The sequence below is a fragment of the Terrapene carolina genome, unplaced genomic scaffold (assembly GCF_002925995.2).
Source record: "Terrapene carolina triunguis isolate 2854851 unplaced genomic scaffold, T_m_triunguis-2.0 Scaffold35022, whole genome shotgun sequence".
Lineage (NCBI taxonomy): Eukaryota > Metazoa > Chordata > Testudines > Emydidae > Terrapene > Terrapene triunguis.
This window is the reverse complement of record NW_020699373.1, coordinates 14,904,976-14,926,028: the sequence shown is the minus strand read 5'-3', so window position 1 is coordinate 14,926,028 and position 21,053 is coordinate 14,904,976. Positions and strand designations below refer to the sequence as shown.

At 44.8% G+C, this 21,053-nt stretch overlaps 1 protein-coding gene across 1 annotated transcript in view; it reads left to right on the top strand.

Moving 5' to 3' along the window:
* The first annotated feature begins 3,463 nt into the window (after window positions 1-3,463).
* The window catches only part of MELK (maternal embryonic leucine zipper kinase), a 39,990-nt gene continuing 22,400 nt past the window's right edge, over window positions 3,464-21,053 (top strand). The window contains exons 1-11 of the mRNA XM_024206474.1: window positions 3,464-3,526; window positions 5,472-5,572; window positions 5,990-6,075; window positions 6,565-6,681; window positions 7,934-8,077; window positions 9,001-9,069; window positions 10,218-10,310; window positions 12,755-12,853; window positions 17,784-17,852; window positions 18,792-18,890; window positions 20,002-20,088. Of these exons, the coding sequence (XP_024062242.1) occupies window positions 5,509-5,572; window positions 5,990-6,075; window positions 6,565-6,681; window positions 7,934-8,077; window positions 9,001-9,069; window positions 10,218-10,310; window positions 12,755-12,853; window positions 17,784-17,852; window positions 18,792-18,890; window positions 20,002-20,088 (927 nt within the window). The 5' untranslated portion in view covers window positions 3,464-3,526; window positions 5,472-5,508. The remainder of the gene's footprint in view (window positions 3,527-5,471; window positions 5,573-5,989; window positions 6,076-6,564; window positions 6,682-7,933; window positions 8,078-9,000; window positions 9,070-10,217; window positions 10,311-12,754; window positions 12,854-17,783; window positions 17,853-18,791; window positions 18,891-20,001; window positions 20,089-21,053) is intronic.

The window sequence follows — 21,053 nt, the reverse complement described above, 5'->3', positions numbered from 1 at the left end:
ACACTGGAATAAATTGCCTAGGGAGGTTGTGGAATCTCCATCTCTGGAGATATTTAAGAGTAGGTTAGATAAATGTCTATCAGGGATGGTCTAGACAGTATTTGGTCCTGCCATGCGGGCAGGGGACTGGACTCGATGACCTCTCGAGGTCCCTTCCAGTCCTAGAATCTATGAATCTATGAATAAGGTGTTCTAGATTATTTTTCCCTGACTGTGTTAGTTTGTTTTTTCCCAAGTGCAATTTCATGTTGTCATTTTTTACCCTATTTCTAAACAGCAACCATTGTATTATTTTCCTATCCTAATGAGCGTTGGCAACTCCTTCCAATTTAACAGGATCTGCATATGTTATTAGCAATACGCTGCATATTCCCTCTCTCAGGTCATCAGTAAATTTATTGAATAAGATATAGCCTAACATCACTCCTTGCAGGGCCTGCCGGACACTTCCCACCAATTCAATACATCTCTGTCTACCATTCCCCTTTGTTGGCAGTCTTTTAGCTTTCAATCCATATGAAAGTATTCGTAGCATGCCAGTTTGGATTATTTTTTCAAGTGAGATTTTGTGAGACACGGGATCAAATGGTTTACTAAACATCAAATACATGACATTTACTGCATTCTTGTGCACTAATTTTGTAATTGTTCCTAAAACATTCTAATATAAAAAGAAACCAATCAAATGTGTCTAACATGGCCCAGTCTCCATAAACCTAAGCTACCTATTCATTATGGAATCATTACATTCTGCTCATAACTAAAACTGCATTAATAGCAACGGTAGTCTTCCTAATTAACAACATTTGGATTCTGTTTCTATGTTCAAACCTACTATAATTAACTGCTGCACAACAATTAAGGAACAATGTCAATGTTTTAGGTGAAATATTTACTATAGGCTGTGCAAACTAAATATTTGCATGCATCCTATAAAAAGTCTCCTCTTTTGAATGCCAAAATGGCAACAATCAGTATCAGGTGATGTTCTCAATGGCAGAAGTTCCTATAGTATGTGTGTATAGATTACAGTTACTAGAAATCTCCTTGTTAAATCTCTGGAGTACAGCGGGAACATAAACATGAATCTAGAAAGAGATAGGAAGACTGAGAAAGAATTATCAAATGAACACGCAGCCTACAAAAATACAAGCTAATCGATTTCAGGAAAAATAATCCAGAGCACAGACATACCATGTAATGAGAAGGAGACAGCTGACAAGCAATAACACAGAGAAAGATCTAGCTAGGATAGTGGATAGCACATTAGGCGAGGGGCCAGATTCACATCTGGTATAAATCCACATTACACCAGCTGTGGATCTCGCCCCTGAGCTTGCCATGGGATACAGCGCTAAAGAAAAGCGCTTGCTATACTGGGCAAAGGCATCAGCTCACAGAATCAAAGCAGTTTGTTTTTAATATCCCATGTGATGGAACTTCTCCATTCTCTTTGGGAAACTTCTGACAGGAAGGTGCCTTTTTTTTCCAGGGGAAAAACAAAGAATTAAAATGAATATCAACCCTTTCTTCCTTTTTGCATTGAGGAGTAATGGTGGAGAAGCCGTGGAAGGGTGTAGTGACAGCTGTGGGTGGCTCTTAGGCAGGAGCCAGTGCCGCGGAGTTGTGCTAGGGAAGGCAGCACTGTGCTAGGCCGGCTCAGTGTGGGGCTGTGCCAGGGGTGACATGGCTGAGCCAGCACATAGCCCAGCCCCATGCCTGGACTTAGAGTTGCCAGGTGTCCAGTTTTGGACCGGAACACCCAGTCGAAAAGGGGCGTAGCGGGGCTAAGATAGGCTCTCTGCCTTCCCTGGCTCTGCACGGCTCCCGGAAGCAGCTGGCATGTCCCCCCCGCCGGCTCCTATGAGTAGGGGTGGCTGGGGGTTCTGCCCCCACCCCAAGCACCGGCTCAGCAGCTCCCATTGGCCAGGAACTGCAGCCAATGAGCGCTGCAGGGGCGACGCCAATGAGCGCTGCAGGGGCGACGCCTGCGGATGGGGCAGCGCACAGCACTGCCCGGCTGCCCCTGTACATAGGAGCCAGAGGTAAGTGCCGCCCGAAGCCTGCACCCCAACCTCTGGCCCCAGCCCCACCCCAGAGTCTGCACTCCCAGCTGGAGCCCTCACTCAACCCCCTGCCCCAGCCCTGATCCCCCTCCTGCCCTCCGAACCCCTCAGTTCCAGCCCAGAGCACCCTCCTGCACCCCAAACCTCTCATCCCTAGCCCCACCCCAGAGCCTACACCCCCAGCCATAGCCCTCACCCTTCCTGCGCGCCCCAACCCTGATTCCCCTCCTGTCCTCCTAACCCCTCGGTCCCAGCCTGGAGCCCCCTCCTACACACCAAACCCCTCAACCCCAGCCCAGAGACTGCATCCCCAGCCGGAGACCTCCCCCACACCACATCCCCCTGCCCCAATCCAGAGTCCCCTCCTGCACCCTGAATCCCTCAATTCTGGCCTCATCCTGGAACTCACCCCCCAAGCCCAGAGCCTGTACCCCCTCCTTCACCCCAACCCCCTGCCTGAGCCCGGAGCCCCCTCCCATACTCTGAATCCCTTGGCTCCACTCCCCAACCCGGAGCCCCCTCCTGCACCTCAAACCCTTCATCCCTGGCCCCACCCCACAGCCCTCATCCGCAGGGTCGGCTTTAGGCCAATTCGTCCGATTCCCAGGAATCGGGCCCCGCGCCAGGGCCCCGCGCCTTAGGGGTCCTGCGCCCCAAACCCCTCATCCCCAGCCCCAGCCCAGAGCCCACACCCCCAGCCCAGAGCCCTCACCCCCTCCCACACTCCACCCCAGAGCCCCCTCCTGCACCCTGAACCCCTCATTTCTGGCCCCACCCTGGAGCCCGCCCCGCCTGTTGGAGCCTGCACCCCCTCCCGCATCCCAACCCCCTGAGCCAGCCCGGTGAAAATGAGGGAGTGAGTGAGGGTGGGGAGAGCGAGCGATAGAGGGAGGGGGGATGGAGTGAGTGGGGCGGGGCCTCAGAGTCGGGGCGGGGCCTCCGAGGAGGGGAAGGGGGCGGGGCTAGGGTGCTCGGTTTAGTGCAAGTAGAAATTTGGCAGCCCTAGTCCTCCCTGTGACTTCCCTGGGTGGGACCCTGGGATGGGGGGAAGCAAATAACTGCCCTGCAGAGCCGGCCCCGGTCGTTGGGCCCTGCCACACGCTCAGGACACGCGCGTCTGAATCAACCACAGGGATGAGGCCGAGCAGGCCAGGGCCCGCGTAGCCCCTAAGGCAACGCTAGCCAGGACTCAGGAGGCGGGGTAAAAGCCACCCCCAACATGGCGCCCAGCTCAGCCCACACCGGCACCTCTGACCCTCCTCCCATGACACTCCCCGACACATCCCGCCCCTTCCGCGACGCCGCTTCGAGCTGATTGGTCGGCCGGCCGCCGCGGCCGGAAGAGGCTGGGTTGGCAGGGAAATTTAAACGTTGGAAGCGGCACCAGCCGCGGTGGCTCGCGCTCGGTGTTTTCGACCTCGGAAGCTCCGCGTTGTCTAGAGACCGCTCCTGCCGGGCAGGTGAGCGATAGGCGGGGCTGGGCTTCTGCGGGGGCGGAGCCCGAGGGACGAGCTGGGATCGGGGGCGTCAGTGCGGGGCCCCCAACCCCCTTCGGCCCCCCCCATCGTCCTGCCCCCCTCCCCCGCTCCCTGGGCCCCTCCCATCGCTCCCTGCCCGGGCCCCTCCCATCAGCTGGCCCCGTGCCGGGGGTTCGCTGGAGTCTCCCTTCCTCCAGGCCCCTGGCTCTTGGGGGCCGCCCTGGGCTGGGGGCTGTGCCACTGCCAGCCCCAAATGCTCAGAAATCCCCGGTCAGGTGCCTGACAGTGGTTTGGGCTCGGGTGGTGATCAATGGTGCCTGAGCCTATAGGGCTCCTCTCCAAAAGGCTTAAATGCAAGCTGAGGCTCCGGTCCTCACAGGACTCCCGGAGCTGGAGCTTGGAGAAAAGCCACCCACTAGCATGCGGGTTGGGAGAAAAGCCTAAGAGTTGGCAACGCTGCAGAGAGGTTTTACTGGGAGTTAATTGATTGCCAGTGAATTCACAGCAGCAATAGATGTATGAAGGCTACTCTGGATGCTGCCTCAATGTTTATTCTGGAGCTTAGCCTGTGGTAAAGCCCCAACCCTGTGTCCTGGAGCGAATGTGAGTGGGGTGACCAGATGAACCTATGTAAATCTGATGGCTAACTTGAGCTACCTGGCAAGCCATTAACTCTGAGTAAAACAGGTAGTGTGGCTATGCTGATGGAACCAGCGTTGACCCTGACTAGCTCCTGTGTTGACACCCGTCTACATGAAGGGTGATATTGCAGTTGCCAACCTGATGTCAGCTATGAGTCAGGCTAAGATTTTTGTCATGGATATTTTTAGTAAAAGTGTCAGACAGGTCATGGGCAAAAAAGAGAAATTGACAGAATCTGTGACCTGTTTGACGTTTACTAAAAATATGTGGGACAAAATGGGCCTCTGCAGATCCTTATACTGCCTGAAGGGGGGCATCTGCGCAGGGGCTAGGAGCTGCCTGCAGCAGTGGTGGCTGCAGGGTACCCCTCCCCCTGAGGCAGCAGGGGTTCCCCTGTGGTGGCTGGGAGTGCTGGGCTGGGGGGACCCTGCAGCTCCCCACTGCTGAAGTCATGGTGGTCACTGGAAGTCACGGATTCTGTGACTTCTGTGACCAAATAGTAGCCTGAGCTTGGGTCTTGACCTGTTTCCTAGCCTAGACTAAGGCAAGGCCTGTACCTCTAGGGCCAAGGTAAATTGAGGGTTTTGTGACCCAGGTATGTGTGCTCTTATGATCCTATTGTGATGGGCATAACTGGTGACTGGCCTGGCATAGCAACTGTTACAATATCCTTCACTCCAATCAGACTAGCCTGATAAGGAAGGGGAAGCAGGCACTGTTACAGAAATACTGCCGTTTGTTGTAAGCTATGCAATGCAGTTAGGAAACTGGAGTGGTGACCTCTGCATAGGGTTGAAATCTGAAGCTTTTCACTGGGCTACAGAGTAAGTGCAGAAAGTCTAATTTACAGTCATCAGTAAACACCAGCCAAACTTTCTTATTCTGAATAAATTAAAATGTTCAGTAGTATCAATTGCAGTCTTGATGGGGGAGGTCAAGTGGCAGTGCTGTTAATGAGATGAAAAGAAAGCCACCAATCGGAGCAGGTGAGCACTTTAGTTTGTAACTTGGTTAGATGGCAGAAGTAAAATTCATCTCTTGGGTACTGACATTTGATATGATAGTGTGGAAATAGACTCTAACTGCAAACTCACTAGACTATAACTTCAGCATGTTCTAGGCATACAGAAACTGGCTATTGAAGCAGATTTTCAGGTAGATTGTGTCTTCAGTGAATGTTAAGTTTCAAGGTTACATTTTTTGACTATATTTTGTTAAGAAAATAGTGTTTCTTAGGTAGAGATCTTAAAGCATAACTGATCATGTTCTCCTATGTCATTGCCAGGACTTCAGAAGTGACGCTAAACTTTGCCTATTTCAACATGGGTGTAGATGACTATGAGGAAATTCTCAAGTACTATGAATTATATGAAACCATTGGGACAGGTACTTTTATCTCTTAAAGTAAAACAGTTAAAACTTATTCTTAATGTTTCAGCTTCGCATCCAAATCAAAAGCAGATTGCTATGGTAGCAACTAGTTTAGAGATCAGATTTCACATGCTAAATTTGCTGAATAAAATTCTGAGTGTTTTTTTTATCCAGAAGAAATTCTCTTTAGTACTTTTAGCTGTAAAAAGCTTTCTATAAACTGTAAGACTTGCTCCTGTAGTCAAGTATCAGGGGGTAGCCTGAAGTGCGCTTTTTACCCACGAAAGCTTATGCCTAAATAAATCTGTTAGTCTTTAAGGTGCCACCAGACTCCTTGTTGTTTTTGCTCCTGTAGTGTGACTCTATAAAAAGATTATTGAGGAGAAAATTAATTTTCATCTTGGATTCTTACTGCCTCACTTCTAAATTCAGGTGGCTTTGCAAAGGTGAAGCTAGGTCGCCATCTCCTTACTGGTGAAAAAGTTGCAATCAAAATCATGGACAAATTGGCTTTGGGGGTAAGTCGAAGTCGCATGCTGCTTGAGATTCCATTTTGTAATGGGAGACATCCTCCACTTTTTTACTCGTGAAACGTTAGTAATGTGTAGAATTGTTAGCCACTCTTCTGCTGGTTCTAGAAAGACACTTTAGAACTTGCAAGAACTTTATTAACCTCCAAAAACCACTTATTTTTGGTGACACTGATACTGATGGGACACTCCTTTCACAGTTTAAAATAATGTAAAGTTGCTCCAATTTAGGACCTAACAATTTCTTGACAACTTTTGCAGGGAAAAAGTCAAACTTTTCATTGTAACAATTGCATTAAACTTCTGTGTCCCTGACCTGTGTACCAAATTCGGAATTCTTATAGTTATACCAAACCTTATACTGGGTTGACCTTAATTATATAAACGTGAACATGTTGTCATTAGTTGCAGTAGGAGCACTGCACAGGATGTAGAAATAGCCATATTTAGCAACTGTAACTGGCTTTCATCTCTTAGGGTGATTTACCTCGTGTTAAAACCGAAATTGATGCAATGAAGAACTTGAGTCACCAGCATATTTGCCGATTATACCATGTGATAGAGACATCCAAGAAGATATTCATGGTCTTGGAGGTTAGATTCAGTGTTGATGCTTCTGGAATATCTAATGTTAATAATTCAATCTTTGTGTGGGATGGCTAAAAGCTCACCTTTGAGTCCCCAGCAATCCCTCGGTACAGATGACCAAATAGGGCAGACATGGTAAGAGACACCAGTTTAAAATAGGTTACTTTCAAAACTTGGCTTGTAGATTCTCTACAAAAGTCTCTCAAAATTTAAATCAATGTGTTTGGAAGGATTCAAATAGTCACTTGCCATGTGTACAGCCTGAAATTGTGGCTCTGGTCTAGAGCAAGAGAGCCATAAAGTGAAATAAGAACCTAGCTGGCAATCTAAGATGACTGCATCCCCAGTCTATCCAACATCCATACGCCTCCTCCTGACCCCACAAGAAATGCAGCTGCATAATCCTAATCCATTCTGACTTAATCTTTCAACTGGCTCCCCTTTCTCCGTTGCTTCAGTTCAAACTTTGTCTTCACTTTCAAGGCCCTACTTAATGCGACCTCTGCATATATATCAGACCTCATATTATTGCACCTCTCCTGCCATTGATGCCAAACTCACTGTTCTATCAGCTTCTCACAAGAGTTTCTATTTTCATATTGCCCCCAGGCAGATAAAGTGCTCTCTACTGTGGTTTGTTCAATCACTAATCCTTCCCTCATTCAAGTTGCTCCTAAAAATTCACTCCAGCAATGCTCACAATAAGTGAGTCAATATTCACTCATACGGGGGAGGGATAGCTCAGTGGTTTGAGCATTGGCCTTGCTAAACCCAGGGTTGTGAGTTCAATCCTTGAGGGGGGCCATTTAGGGAACTGGGGTAAAAATCTGTCTGGGGATTGGTCCTGCTTTGAGCAGGGGGTTGGACTAGATGACCTCCTGAGGTCCCTTCCAACCCTGATATTCTATGATTCTTTCACTTTTTAAAAATATGATCAAGAAGTACACATGCTTAGACCTAGTTATTGCATAACCAAATTCTGCCACCTTCCTACTGCATGTTATGCTGCTGTTGTCATTACCAAAAATCTGTTTACCCTTTCAGACAGGGATCAGGTCTTCCTCTTTGTATTGCACCTAGCACAATAATATCCTGCTCCTGATTGGGGGACCTTTGGGCACTACTGCATTAGAACTAAAATGACAGTGTACTATACAAGGCTGGCCAAGGTGTCTTCTTTACAATGCCTTACAAGTGTAAGGTTACTTGGTAGATCACAATTTTTTGTCTCAAATACCATTTTCCTGTCTCATTGCAGTATTGTCCTGGAGGAGAGCTGTTTGATTATATAATCTCCAAGGATCGCCTTTCAGAAGAGGAAGCTCGTATATTTTTCCGTCAGATTGTTTCAGCAATTGCTTATGTGCACAGTCAGGGGTATGCCCACAGGGATCTCAAACCAGTAAGTTTGACTTGTTTCTGAAAATCTGACTACTGCTTTTAGTACTTATCCAGTATCCTTTCAAATGGGATGGAATCTTTTTTTTAGCTGCTAAACCTCTCCTCCAAAGTAAGCTACTGTATAAGGAATGAAGGCTTTGTTTTTTTTTTAATTCTTCTTCCGTGTCTTTAGCTTCCTCTTTTCAAGGTATATTTTTTTCCTAGCCCAGTTCTACTCTATGGCACACCTATTTTGGCTGAGAGTTGTGTATGGCTCCCTCTGGAGCCTGTAAATGCTGTTTCAGAAGGGGTTCACTGAAGATCAACATCAGGAGGGAGAAAGCTTACTTACAATGAACAAGGGCACACTTAGTACTCAACTCCAGACTTCAAGCTAGCTCCAGTCAGTCTGTTCTTCCCTTTGCTCCATATTCCACTTCTAATAGCAAGTCATACCTTTGCTGCCCCTCCATATCACTGTTTTCAGAAGCAGAACATGGCACTTGTGCTGCTGAGATCTCCTAATTGGTGACATTAAGAGGGTGTGGTGGGAAATATCCTGCTGTCCTCACCCTATGACTTATTAGGAAACCCACTTCTTCAACATGCACTCATTATAGGAACTTGTTTTGTATTTATGGACTGATTAGAACACTTTGAAGAGGATGAAATCCCTAGGGGAGGAACTTCAGTGCATGACAGCTTACTGGACAATGTATGAAATATTGGTCTCAAAAGATATCATCATCTGGGGAAGAGGCTGAGCATTGCTTATAGCCATTAGAAGAGATGGGCCTATGGCCAAAAGGATGGTGGTAAGGACTGGGGGAGGATGGTGGACGGCACTGATTGATGGCTAGAAGATATGAGGGGAAAAACTAAACCCTCCTGTGGCTGGGTTATCCTGTAAAGTGCCCTCATTACCACCACTCTCCTTTTCTTCAGGAGAACTTGCTGATTGACACGGAGCATAACTTGAAGCTGATAGACTTTGGTCTCTGTGCAAAGCCAAAGGTGAGTGTGCAAAAGTAAATTACACTAACTATGTAGTAGTGCATCCAAATACTTTAGCTATGAAAAGGGTGTTTAATAGCACTCAAGTCGCCAGCCAACACTTCAGTTACTTGAATTCCAACTACTCACTGTAAAAAGTATGGACGGGCAGTGGGTGGGATTCTACTTCCAGCTTGAATAACTGTGATCTTGAGTTGTTTTGTCTATTCTCTTCCACCCTTTGTTTTCTGTTCTTCAAGGCAGAGTCCAACTGTTAGTATTGCACTTAGCACACAGAGGCCTCAACAGATATCAGGACCTCAAAGTGCTGTTATAATACAAATAATTGACTGGATATGCCTTCTAGAACAAGATAAGGCTATGGGTGTTCCAAAGGTATTTATCTAGGGGGTTGTGGACCAGGAGACAATTGTGTGTACAGGTGGCATGCAGAGGTCTGACTTCCAAACCTTATCTCAAAACTTCTCAGATTTAAAGCTATGGTGTTACTGTAGACTTCTGCATTTAGTAATCTAAACCTAGAGCAGGCTAGACTGAGATGGATGGTAACAGGAGGCAATCCCATGGGTAGAATTCAATGTAAAACCAAAGCAGAGGGTTTGCTGTTGCCCAGAACACTGGTTTAGCTGGCCAGCAAAATGTTCTAATTTATGAACTGACTAAAAGTACAGACGAGGGCAGATAACTGATTAGGTATTGGAATGTCATTTCAGTCCTGCTGTCCAGAACACATCCCTGTCAAAGAGAAACACTGCTTGCTTTAATGTGCCAACACTATCGGTATGGACTGGTTTCCCTCTGCTGTGTCTTGTAAAGAAGGTGTGAGAGCTATCTGACACATTCTGTGTAGGTGTAACTGGCCCCATAAAGGAAACATTAATTTCACTCTCTAGATGGGGACATGAGCAGCTGAGAGAGAGAGAATCAGTGACCTGCCCATGGTAATGCAGGAACTACCAGAGCTGGAAACTGCACCTAGTTGATGGCTTAGCTAGAGGGTTTCTGCTTAGCACTGGTGTATATATGATCACACAAGACACACCACAGTGGAGAGTGAGGCCCATAGTCTTGTGCTGCAGTATAGTTGAAACTAAATATTTAAGTTTCCAATTCAAGTCTAATGTGTCTGTTCAATTGTTCTGCTATAGGGTGGCCTGGATTACCAGCTGAACACATGTTGTGGGAGCCCAGCTTATGCAGCACCAGAGTTAATTCAGGGCAAAGCTTACATTGGCTCAGAGGTATTTAATGCAATGTCCTTCCCTGATATAGTGTCTTAAATATGCTTTGAACATCACATACATAAGTCTAGTTATGCTAGTGTTTAGCTTTAAACACTTCCTTGTGTAATTGCCCCTGCAAGTCTTCGCTGCAGGAGTCTTGCTTAGCCTGGACAGTGGTGGATTCATGCTAAAGTAGCACACAACACACCGTCTTTAGCACACTTCTCACTGTTCTTCTTGACTAGTTCTCCTTCGATGTCTCCTTGGTTGTGTCCTGCAGAACATCATCCTGAGCTCCCTCCAACGCTGAGTCTCTTCATGAGCTCATCCACTCCTGGAATTGCCTCTACACTAATAACTCCCAAGCTTTCCTCTTCCCTCTGTTCAGTCTCCTGCTATTGTCTCAGACTTCTCTTCTTGGAATTTGTGCTGCCAACTTAAACAGAACACATCAGCGCTACTCCTCTGAAGAGAATACCACAGTTTGTTCCATTTCTAAGGCCTACTGTTGTCTTTGCCTCTTTCCCTCACATTAAAGCTTCCCTTTTTTCCCACCCCGGTGCAGAAACAGAAGATCAAAGCTAGGCTAGATTGCTGTAACCTCCTTTCCTAACACCCATCTTGTACCTAGCCAATCTATCCCAAATGTCTTCAAACTTCCCGAATTACTGCTCTGACACATCAGCCTTATCCCAAAGTTTCTTCACTTTCGGTCCTCCTCTACATCAGTGTCAAACTCCTTGCTCTCATGTCTCTTTGCACCAGTGTCTTGGCTTGCATTTTGCTAGTCACTCCTGCTTGCAGGACTTTGCTCTCCACCAGTTCAAAAGCCTTTCACATTTCCCTGTTTTCTGCTTAGCGTTTCCTTTTGGGTCAGAGTGGGGAGTACTTGCTCTGGTGCTCTGTACCTAGACTTGGCAGGATTTGATTTAAATTGATAGAGGCCAGTAAACCTCTGTTTCGGCTGACACGGAAATTGACCGAAAAAATCCATCAGTAACAATAGTGGGCATGTTTCAGAGTAGCAGCCGTGTTAGTCTGTATCCGCAAAAAGAACAGGAGTACTTGTGGCACCTTAGAGACTAACAAATTGTGCAGAGCCTCCCCACACGCACCTTGTGCCTGCAGGGATTGGGTGTCACTGGCCTCACGGCCATGTCACCGCTCCATTCCCTCCCATGATGGTGAGGCTGCAGAGTGCTCCCTACTTGGCCATGGGGCCACTGGATTCCCTGCAGGTGCAAGATGTGGAGAAAGTTGTGGTCCTGGCAGGGCAAACACCCCCCCCCCAGGCTAGAGTTACAAGGAGGACGAATTGCTGGGGAGGCCACATCACTGCTGAATGGCTCTCCTGCCTAGGACACATGAAAGTGAACCACATGAGCCTCTATTTAGGGCCAAACTTCCCCCGCCCCAAACCTAGGACAGAGCCATTCAGCAGCGAAGTGGCCTCCATGACCAGGGGCTTATCGTCTTGCTGCTCCTCCTCCTCTCTGCTCTTCTGGCTGGTGGTCTCTGCACGTTGCAGCTGCAGAGTTCCAGTGTCATGCGACACAGTCCTTCTGCAGCTCCATTGTCATGACCCCTCTCGCTCACCAGCCAGGAGTGCTGGGACCATCCCCAGGCAAGAGCTCTTCGGCAGCAGGGTGGCCTCCCCATGACTGCTAGCTCATCCTCCGCCTTGCAACCCTGCTAGGGTTGTGCTCCACTGGGCCAGGACTGCAGCCTCTTCTTCCCCCCCCACCTTGCTCCTGAGTGTCTTGTCCCTGCAGCTCTGCTGTCAATGCTGCCCTAACCCCAAACCTATCCCCTCTGAATTTCCTGCAATTGTAATATACAAATTGAAATTGCATGCAAAAACAACCAAATTCTGCCAATCCTATTTACACCCTGCTTGTACAGATATAGGGCAATTGGCACCTATTACAGCACTAAATTCACTTAGAAAATGGAAGTGGCTGGGCTGGCAGCAACTGCCATGACAAATAAGCAGCCTCCTGAGCTGCTCCTCATGATCAGAGTTAATATTAGCAGGTAGGAACAAGGTGTGTTGTTGCCTGGTCTCATCTGCAGCACTAAAACTTTCCATGTCAAGATTCTGTGCAGCAATTTCTCTCCCTGTAGAAATCAAACAAATCTGGCTGCACTTGAAGACTTGGGGAGAGGATGTGGCTTTAGCAGTGCTCTGACGAGTAGCAATTACTCCAAAGTTGAGTCCGGGAAAGGTCAACTTGCCACTTCTGAGTGTGCTCTTCTTTGGAGAACATCCTTTAGCTCCAATATCCTTTGACATATGAACATAAAGTTACTTCAGTGATGTGTGGCCCCTGTATTGAGAATGGACAGAACATTGTTTCTCATTAAGCAGTTGTACACATCCTGGGAAAGTATTGAGCTGCCAGATCTTTTAACCTCTATTCACTTTTACTTGACCCTTCATAGTGTTGGTTTGTTTCTTTTAGGCAGATATATGGAGCATGGGGGTTCTCTTGTATGCTCTGCTGTGTGGCTTTCTCCCGTTTGATGATGAGAATGTCATGGCGCTCTACAGGAAGATAATGGTACGTAGTGCTTTAGGAAATCCAAACTATCAAGCATAAGTGAAGACTTTGCATAGCAAATAGGCAAGATGTCCTGTATCTTGGCCTATTGCTCTCTGGTGATTGAATGTATTGCTATTGTCACATGTTTAATAGCTTCTTGGTCTCTGCTTTTGTGCTGTTTACAGAATGTGCACTAACTGTTAAAGAAACTGATACATGAGTAAACTTTCTCAAATCCAAAATAGGTACATCAGTACAAAAGTAGCTCTAAAATGCATGTAGTGAAATAATCTAGGCTGTTACACTTCTGTTTCTTGCGTAATCTGAAATAAAGGATTAAAAAGACCTCCAATTTATTATCCCCCCTGGGAAGAGGAATAGGGCTAACGGTTCATTTATCAGGTTTGTGATAAGGGATCAGTGTGAAGCAAATGCAGATACAATAGGATTTAATATAAATTCTTCAGTTGAAGAGAACTCTTTAGAATACTCACAGAAACAAAACTAGGTTTAGCTTGTAATGACAGGGCAGAAATCAACTTTGGGTTGGGGAGGAACTTTGGATCAAGTGATTGTAGAAATCAAATCTACACTACAGAAGTAGTGAATCGCCAGTGAAGACTAGATTCTAAAACAAAAGGAGCAGCATTGCCTCAGAAGTAGAAAAGAGGAAACTTTGGAGGGTCAGGAGGGGCAAGGAAAGCTGTGTGCAAATACTGCAGATATGGAATGAAATGGTTTTCCAAGGAGTTACCACAAACTTTGAATCATAGGGTTAGAAGGGACTGCAAGGGATATCTAGTCTAACCCCCTGCCAAGATGCAGGATTTGTTGGATCTAAACCATCCAAGACAGATGGCTCTCTAGCCTCCTTTGGAAAACCTCCAGTGAAGAAGCTTCTACAACCTCTCTAGGCCTCTGTTCCACTGTCGTCCTGTTCTTACAGTTAGGAAGTTTTTCTGGAGGCTTAATCTAAACCTGCTATGCTGTAGTTTGAACACACTGCCTCTTGTCCTGCCCTCCTATGGCAAAAGAGAACAACTTTCTCCACCTTTTTTATGGCAGCCTTTCAAGTATTTGAAGATCACTATCATGTCCCCCCCCCCCTTAATCTCCTCTTTTCCAAACTAAATATGCTCAGTTCCTTCGGCTTTTGTTCATATGGTTTGCTTTCCATACCTTTGATCATCTTTGTTGCTCGCCTCTGGATCCTTTCCAGTTTCTCTACATCCTTTCTATACACTGGGGCCCAAAATTGGATACTGTATTCCAGCTGAGGCCTAACCAGCTCTGAGCAGAGAAGTACTATCACCTCCCGTGACTTGCATGCTATGCTTCTGTTAATGCAACATAAAATTGCATTTGCTTTTTTTGCAACAGGGTGACATTGCTAACTTGTGTTGAGTCTGTGATCCACCACAACTCCCAGATCCTTCTCAGCAGTGCTGCTGTCACACCAGTTATCCCCCATTCTGTATTTATGCGTTTGGTTTTGGATCTTGTCCCTCAAGGTTTTTTTTTTTTTAAAGAACTAACTTGTGTAGTGGGATCAGTAGTGATGAATTAGCAAGAGTGAAGGGATTGTCAAATGAGAGCAGTAGCCCAACCTGCTTTCTGTGATTTAATGCTGCCTGACGCACTGTTTCACTGCACTGACACGAAAGATGATGCAGCAAACAACTTCCCCTTGTCTCCACTCTACTCTTGTATATTTGTTCACTTCCACCTGCCCCTGACCCCTGTGATACCACAGACTGGCTGGCTGTCATACTGATTGCAAGCAGCATTTAGGAAGAAGCATACTTAGCACCACCTGACTGGTGGGCTGCACTATTACTCCTCATCCTGTACTTGAACCACTCATGTACAAATGTGTATAAATCACCTTGACTAGCAGATATCGCTATAGGATCCTTTTTCCCCCTGCCCCCCGCTCCTCCAAAAGCCAATATAGCAATTTCTTCTGAGCTGTAGCATAAGAATGTGGTACCAACCTATTGCTATTGCACTATTTCTCCTCAAAACAGAGAGGGGTGAGAAGGAAACCATGAACCAGCTAGACTAAATTTCTGTACCAAGTAAAGTGGAGCAAATAGGGCAAGTCAGGAAGTGCTGCTAGTATGTGGTCTCTCCCTACATGCTCCTGCTTAATTTATTAGTTAAACATGCTGCTTGGATGCAGGAATTTGGCTTGAAACATCCCAGAAGGTCCCTTTCTTTGGGATGGGGGGGCATGGAAAGTCACAGAATCCATGACCAACACAGAACCCTAATATTAAACTGAGGAATTTTATTCGGAGGTGCTAATGCCAGCAATACTTGGTATGGGGGGATTGGTAGATAAATGTTCTTGCACCTAGAGACTCTGGCAAACAACTTAATGTACTCTCTCCAACCTAGTTAAAAACCAGTACTCGCTTGCATACTTTCTGTTGAAGGTATGTGTTCTGGTATGGCCCAGAGTGTGTATAAATGCTTTAAAGCATTTGAATCAGAGTTTAGAAAACTTATAGATGGCTCGGCTATAACCCATACAAAGGGCTTAACACAAGAGTCTGAGATGAATCTTGCATAGTACTTTCATCGTTGTGCCATATGCTCTGGAGCTAGAGTTGACTGATCTGAATTCACAGAACATTGGCCACCCAAACTTGTCTAAATGCATTCAGATGAACATGCTTTAAGAACTTATGTTTGAGGACAAGAAACAAGATACAACCTTCCTAATTAAAAGATTATCTACCAACGTAGGCTTGTTTCTATCACTCTGAATTCCAGTTTCAATTTTTGATTTATTTGCAAGTTGGAAAATTGATTCAAATGAGGATTTCTATGCATTGTTGTGGAATTTAATTTCACACATTATAGATTTTGAAATTTACTGTAATCTCAGCTCAGAACTATTGTTCCGCGTCACAGTATAGTACAGTCTGCTGGTTGAATCTAATTAGGGTGTTGTATCACTTGCATGCAGTATGTTTCTTTGCCTAGAATGCTCTACAGTTCCTCACTTGGGAATAACACTTGACTAAATGCTTCCTGCTTTGATTGAAAATCAAATAAAAAATTGACAGCTCCTCATTAAGAGGCAGACTTTCCTCTGATTATATTGTGCATTTGTTGGCTATCTTTACAAAAATGCTTAACTGTCATTTCTAGCATGACTACTAATAAATTGAGTGAGTGTTAATCTTTTTTACTTCATCTATGTTCATATGCCAGAGCTGTATTTCAGAGCCAAACCTCAATATATTACAGGGCTCCTTGGAATATGTAAAACTTCTTATATATGGGTTTCACCTTAGATTACTTCTAGTGTTGAATTGCTTTGTAACAGCAATCAAACAGTAATATTTCTAAACTCATTAGTCCTGACTAAAAACAAAAGCAACTAGAATTTAGACTTCTAATGTGAAACCACTGGGTTAAAGAAAGGTATCTATGTATATTACCCAGACTTGACTGTAATTGAAATAGTTGTCTGCAGAAATGAAACTCTCACAATACTTAGTGCATTTAATTCCAGTTTGGTAGTTAAATCACATTTCACAATGATTCTTTACTGACTTCTTGTTGCTTTGTGGCTGGTGTAACAACCAACCCTACTGTAAAAGCACAGAATATGTTGGAGCCAGTTGATTTTTAATACTTTGTCTAGCAGTTGATTTAAACCTTCATACTGTTTTTAAGTACAAATTACAGTAGCACCCCGAGCCTAATGAAAGACAAGTGCAAGTACTACACTTGAGAAGGAAAATCAAATGCCCAACTATCAAATGAGAATAACTGGCTAGATGGTGGTACTGCTCAGAAGGATCTGGGAGTATAGTGGATCAATAACTGAGTCAACCATATGAGGCAATTGCAAAAAAGGCTAATATCATTCTGGGGTGTATTAACAGGAATGTTGAATGCAAGGCATAGGAACGAATTCTCCTGCCCTATTAGACACTAGCAAGGCCTCAGCTGAGGTACTGTCCAATTCAGGGCACCACTCTTTTTAGGAAAGATGTTCAGCATATTGGATAGTCCAGAGGAGCGCAGCAAAAATAAGTCAGGTTTTCTAAACCTTATGAAGAAAGGCTAAACTGGGCATGTTTAGTCTTGAGAAGAGACTGGGGGTGGACCTGATATATGAAGACTTGCACTAAGGGCTGTTATAATGATTGTGATCAATTGTTTTCCATGCCTACTGATGCTAGGACAAGTAGTAATGGGCTTAATCTGTAGCAAAGGAGATTTAAGTTAGATATTAGGAAAAACTTTCTAGCTCTTAGGGTAGTTAAGCTCTGGAACAGGCTTGCAAGGGAAGTTCTTAAAAACCTCCAATGATGAGGATTCAAAAACAGGTTGGACAAACCCTTGTGAGGGATGGTCTAGGTTTACTTGGCCCAGACTTGGTGCAGAGGACTTGATTTGATATCTCAAGGATATCTTTCTAGGCCTACATTTCTGATTCTATGGTTGGTGCCTCATTGTGCTAGGTGCTATAGAACCACAGTTCCTGTTCTAAGCGCTTGCACTCTTAAGACTGAATGTCACAACAAAGCAGAATGGATAAAGGCTGGGGAGGCAAGTGTCAACGCTGATGGTTGAGTTACTCGTACCTAATTTGTTTATCTACAATCTCATTTAATTGTGTTCCTGCAATAGCAGTTCAAGTTCAGCCTTCTCTCTGCAGGACTAACCTAGCATGAATCTATTTTAACCTAAAATCTAGTCACATTTGTCTTCAGTGAAAGTAATAGGAATCATGACACCATTTTTGTCAAGTTAGTCTAAATATGCTGAAAATGCCAGTTCCTCTAGCTCCAAGTTCTATTATGGGTTTTCAGACTGAAGATAGATACCAGTAAGGCATCCAAGCAATTTAATGAAGTTATTGGCACTAGTTGGCCAAAGTTAACTCTAAAACCTCTTTGTTTTTTTTTTTTTTTTTTAAATACAGAGAGGAAAATATGAGGTTCCAAAATGGCTTTCTGCTAGCAGTATACTGCTTCTACACCAGATGCTGCAGGTAAAGCAATTGGCTCTATCCAGACCACACTTTACAGTACTGTTTCGCTACTCAAAATAGCATTGAAATATTGATCCCAAAAGCCTAAAATACAATCTTTTAGTTCAGAAACTTTTCAAGAAAATATAACTGGTCCCTCTGCTGAATGGGCTGTGTTCATAGAACATCGCTCAAAGCACTTTCCATACCATGGTGCAGCTGTCATGTTGCTAACTTAAAGTTGTCTTGCAGCATCTAACGGTTTGATGGGATAACGTGATTTTAGTCAATAGGTCAATAACGTGCCATCGCTGGTAATTAGTAACAATGGTCAATGATGGGATAATAAAAGTTACTACGGAGAACTTTTTCCGGAGGGTCTGTCTGGAGAATCTTGCCCGCATGCTCGGGGTTAAGCTGATCACCATATTTGGGGTCGGGAAGGAATTTTCCTCCAGGGTAGATTGGCAGAGGCCCTGGAGGTTTTTCGCCTTTCTCCGCAGCATGGGGCAGGGGTCGCTTGCTGGAGGATTCTCTGTGACTTGAAGTCTTTAAATCACGATTTGGGGACTTCAACATCTGAGTCAAGGGAGAGAATTATTCCAGGAGTGGGTGGGTCAGCTTTTGTGGCCTGCATCATGCGGGAGGTCAGACTAGATGATCATAATGGTCCCTTCTGACCTTAAAGTCTATGAGTCTGAGTCTATTCATGAGATTGTAACCTTGCTGTATAAACTTACTGCCCAAGTGTGCTTTTATAGCAAGCTAGATTTATAAAACACAAGTTAGCTGGGCTACTGTTAACCATGGTGACAGTGTCAATCATCCCTTCAGCTACTGTTAATGCAGGTTTCCTTAACTGGCCTTTGTGGCCTGACTTACCTTTTTGGAGAAAGAATTCAAAATATCTTGCCAATTTCTACTTGAACATTGACTGACTAGATTCTCACTGCCCATTAGGTGGATCCAAAGAAGCGAATTACAGTTAAACATCTCTTGAATCATCCATGGCTCATGCAGGATTACTCCTATGCTGTTCAGTGGCAAAGCAAATACCCAGTGAGTACACGAACTAGAGGATGACTATACCACATAGTGACTGGAGCATAACTTCTTGGATAGTATATGGTGACAATTCAAAGACTTCTAAGGGGCAGACATAAAGATGACTAGTTACTTAGTTCAGCAAGTAGCTGACATTGAATTCTTCAAGGGTCTCTTCCTGTCAGAATGCATATCCGAGATGACTCAATGTAAATCCCTTAATCCCTATGAAGGGGAAAGACTTCAGTATGCTAGCTGCAGAATTTGCAATCTAGTTAATTTAAAAAAAAAAAAAGACCTGGTGGGTATTTTCACATCTAACTGGCGAGTTAGACTCTGAGCACTTGTGATGCAAATGGATAGTTGTATGCAGTAAGGTGTAGATTTTTGAAAATCGGGCACCTAGGTGCTGAAGAACAGTTCAGACCTAGGGTATGGAGCAACTTGCATAGTGCTGTTATGCAATTTTGTTTATTTCCTGTAGTCTCCTGTTTGGGATAAAACCTCACTTAAGACTTTATTGAAAACTCTCTCTATCCCCTTCACCAAACACTGCACTAGCCAGAGAAGTTAAGCCAGCACAAAAATGAAAATCTAGCAAAGATTAGGTGCTAAACAGGAGGGAAAATATTCAGGTATGTACAGCCAGTACCCACATTTGGCCACTGGGTGTCATTGTTTCTCTATGCAAAGAGCTTCTTTACTGTACATGCAACATCAGTTCTAACTCATAACTGCAAAGCTGTACAGCTGTATGCATTTTAATAGCTTTGTTCCTTTTTAATTAGGGGAGGAATCAAAGTGCACTGCTTTATCGCCAACAAAATCGCATCTCTTTAGCAGTGTCGGTTATTTACCAAGGGTCGTGGTGGATTTTCTATCATTGGCAACTTTTAAAATCAAGCATTGGATGCTTTTCTAAAAGATCTGCTCTAGGAATTATTTTGGGGAAGTTCTCTGGCCTGTTAGCCAGGATCTCAGGCCAGATGATCACAATAGTCCTGTCTGCAGATGTTGGGCTGTCAAGCCAAGAGCCATCTGGCTTCATGGGAACATCCCATTCAAATGCAGATCTAAAAGATTTCACAAAGTCTGAAGCTTTCACATTACCAACTTGTTCTTGCAGCTTGGGCATCTTGATGATGACTGCATAATAGAACTTTCAGTGTTCCATAAATGCAGCAGGCAAAGTATGACTAAGTTAATTTCAGAGGTAAGTAACCTGCAACTAGAGTAAGTTTTAAACTTTAACCTATTAACGGACTCAATACTCATTGGTTCAAGTATGAAACTTAAAGCTGTCCATTGCAGTCTGATCTATGGATTGAGTATTGGTTACTTAAGAATTCCCAATTCTGAGGTTTGGCAGGTTCTTGTCCCAAGATCAAGCAGATTATTAAAATTACTGTTGAGTTGGGAACCCTGATGTGCATGGTTGTGAAACACACTCTTTAGGAACGCTTCTGTATTTGTAATTTATTAATACATTTAGCAAAGTCACAAACACTCTAACCCAGCTAGGTAGATAGAGATAATACAGAATGTACATCTGATCATCCCTTGCAGAACAACCTGAAATGTTAGCCATTTTCTTCCTCCTCACCAGTGGCCATGCTCCTGGCACCTCCCAAGGGCCGGGGTGTCTCTCTCTTCTCTCCCTCCTCAGCACACAGGCTAGGATACAACTTTTATGTTATGTTACGCTCATGCCACTGTGCCTAATGCATATTCAGTAGGGGTTTCTCCCCTCTTTATTTTTCCTCACCATACTAATATTGGGGTGCCCTTTCCTATAGGTTAGTATATTAATGATCCCAATTTATTATCTTATGTAAATTTGTTGCAATGGCACTCTTGTGGTGCGTGCAGATGTTTCTATCCTAAAATATCCTAATGCTGGTGTTTAGCTCATACTCCTGTAGTTGCCTGGTGCTATGTACAAACTTCCCCCTTAAATGCTCTAGTCCCAGTTCCCCAAAACTTGGGGGTGAGCATTGAGCCATCAGGATACAGGCCTGTAGGTTCCTTGAGTTACTGCTAAATAAAATAAATGCCAAAGCAGTGGCTCTCACTTTTGTACTGGTGACCCCTTTCACATACCAAGCCTCTGAGTGTGTGAGACACACACACACACACACACACACACACACACACACACACACACACACACACACACAC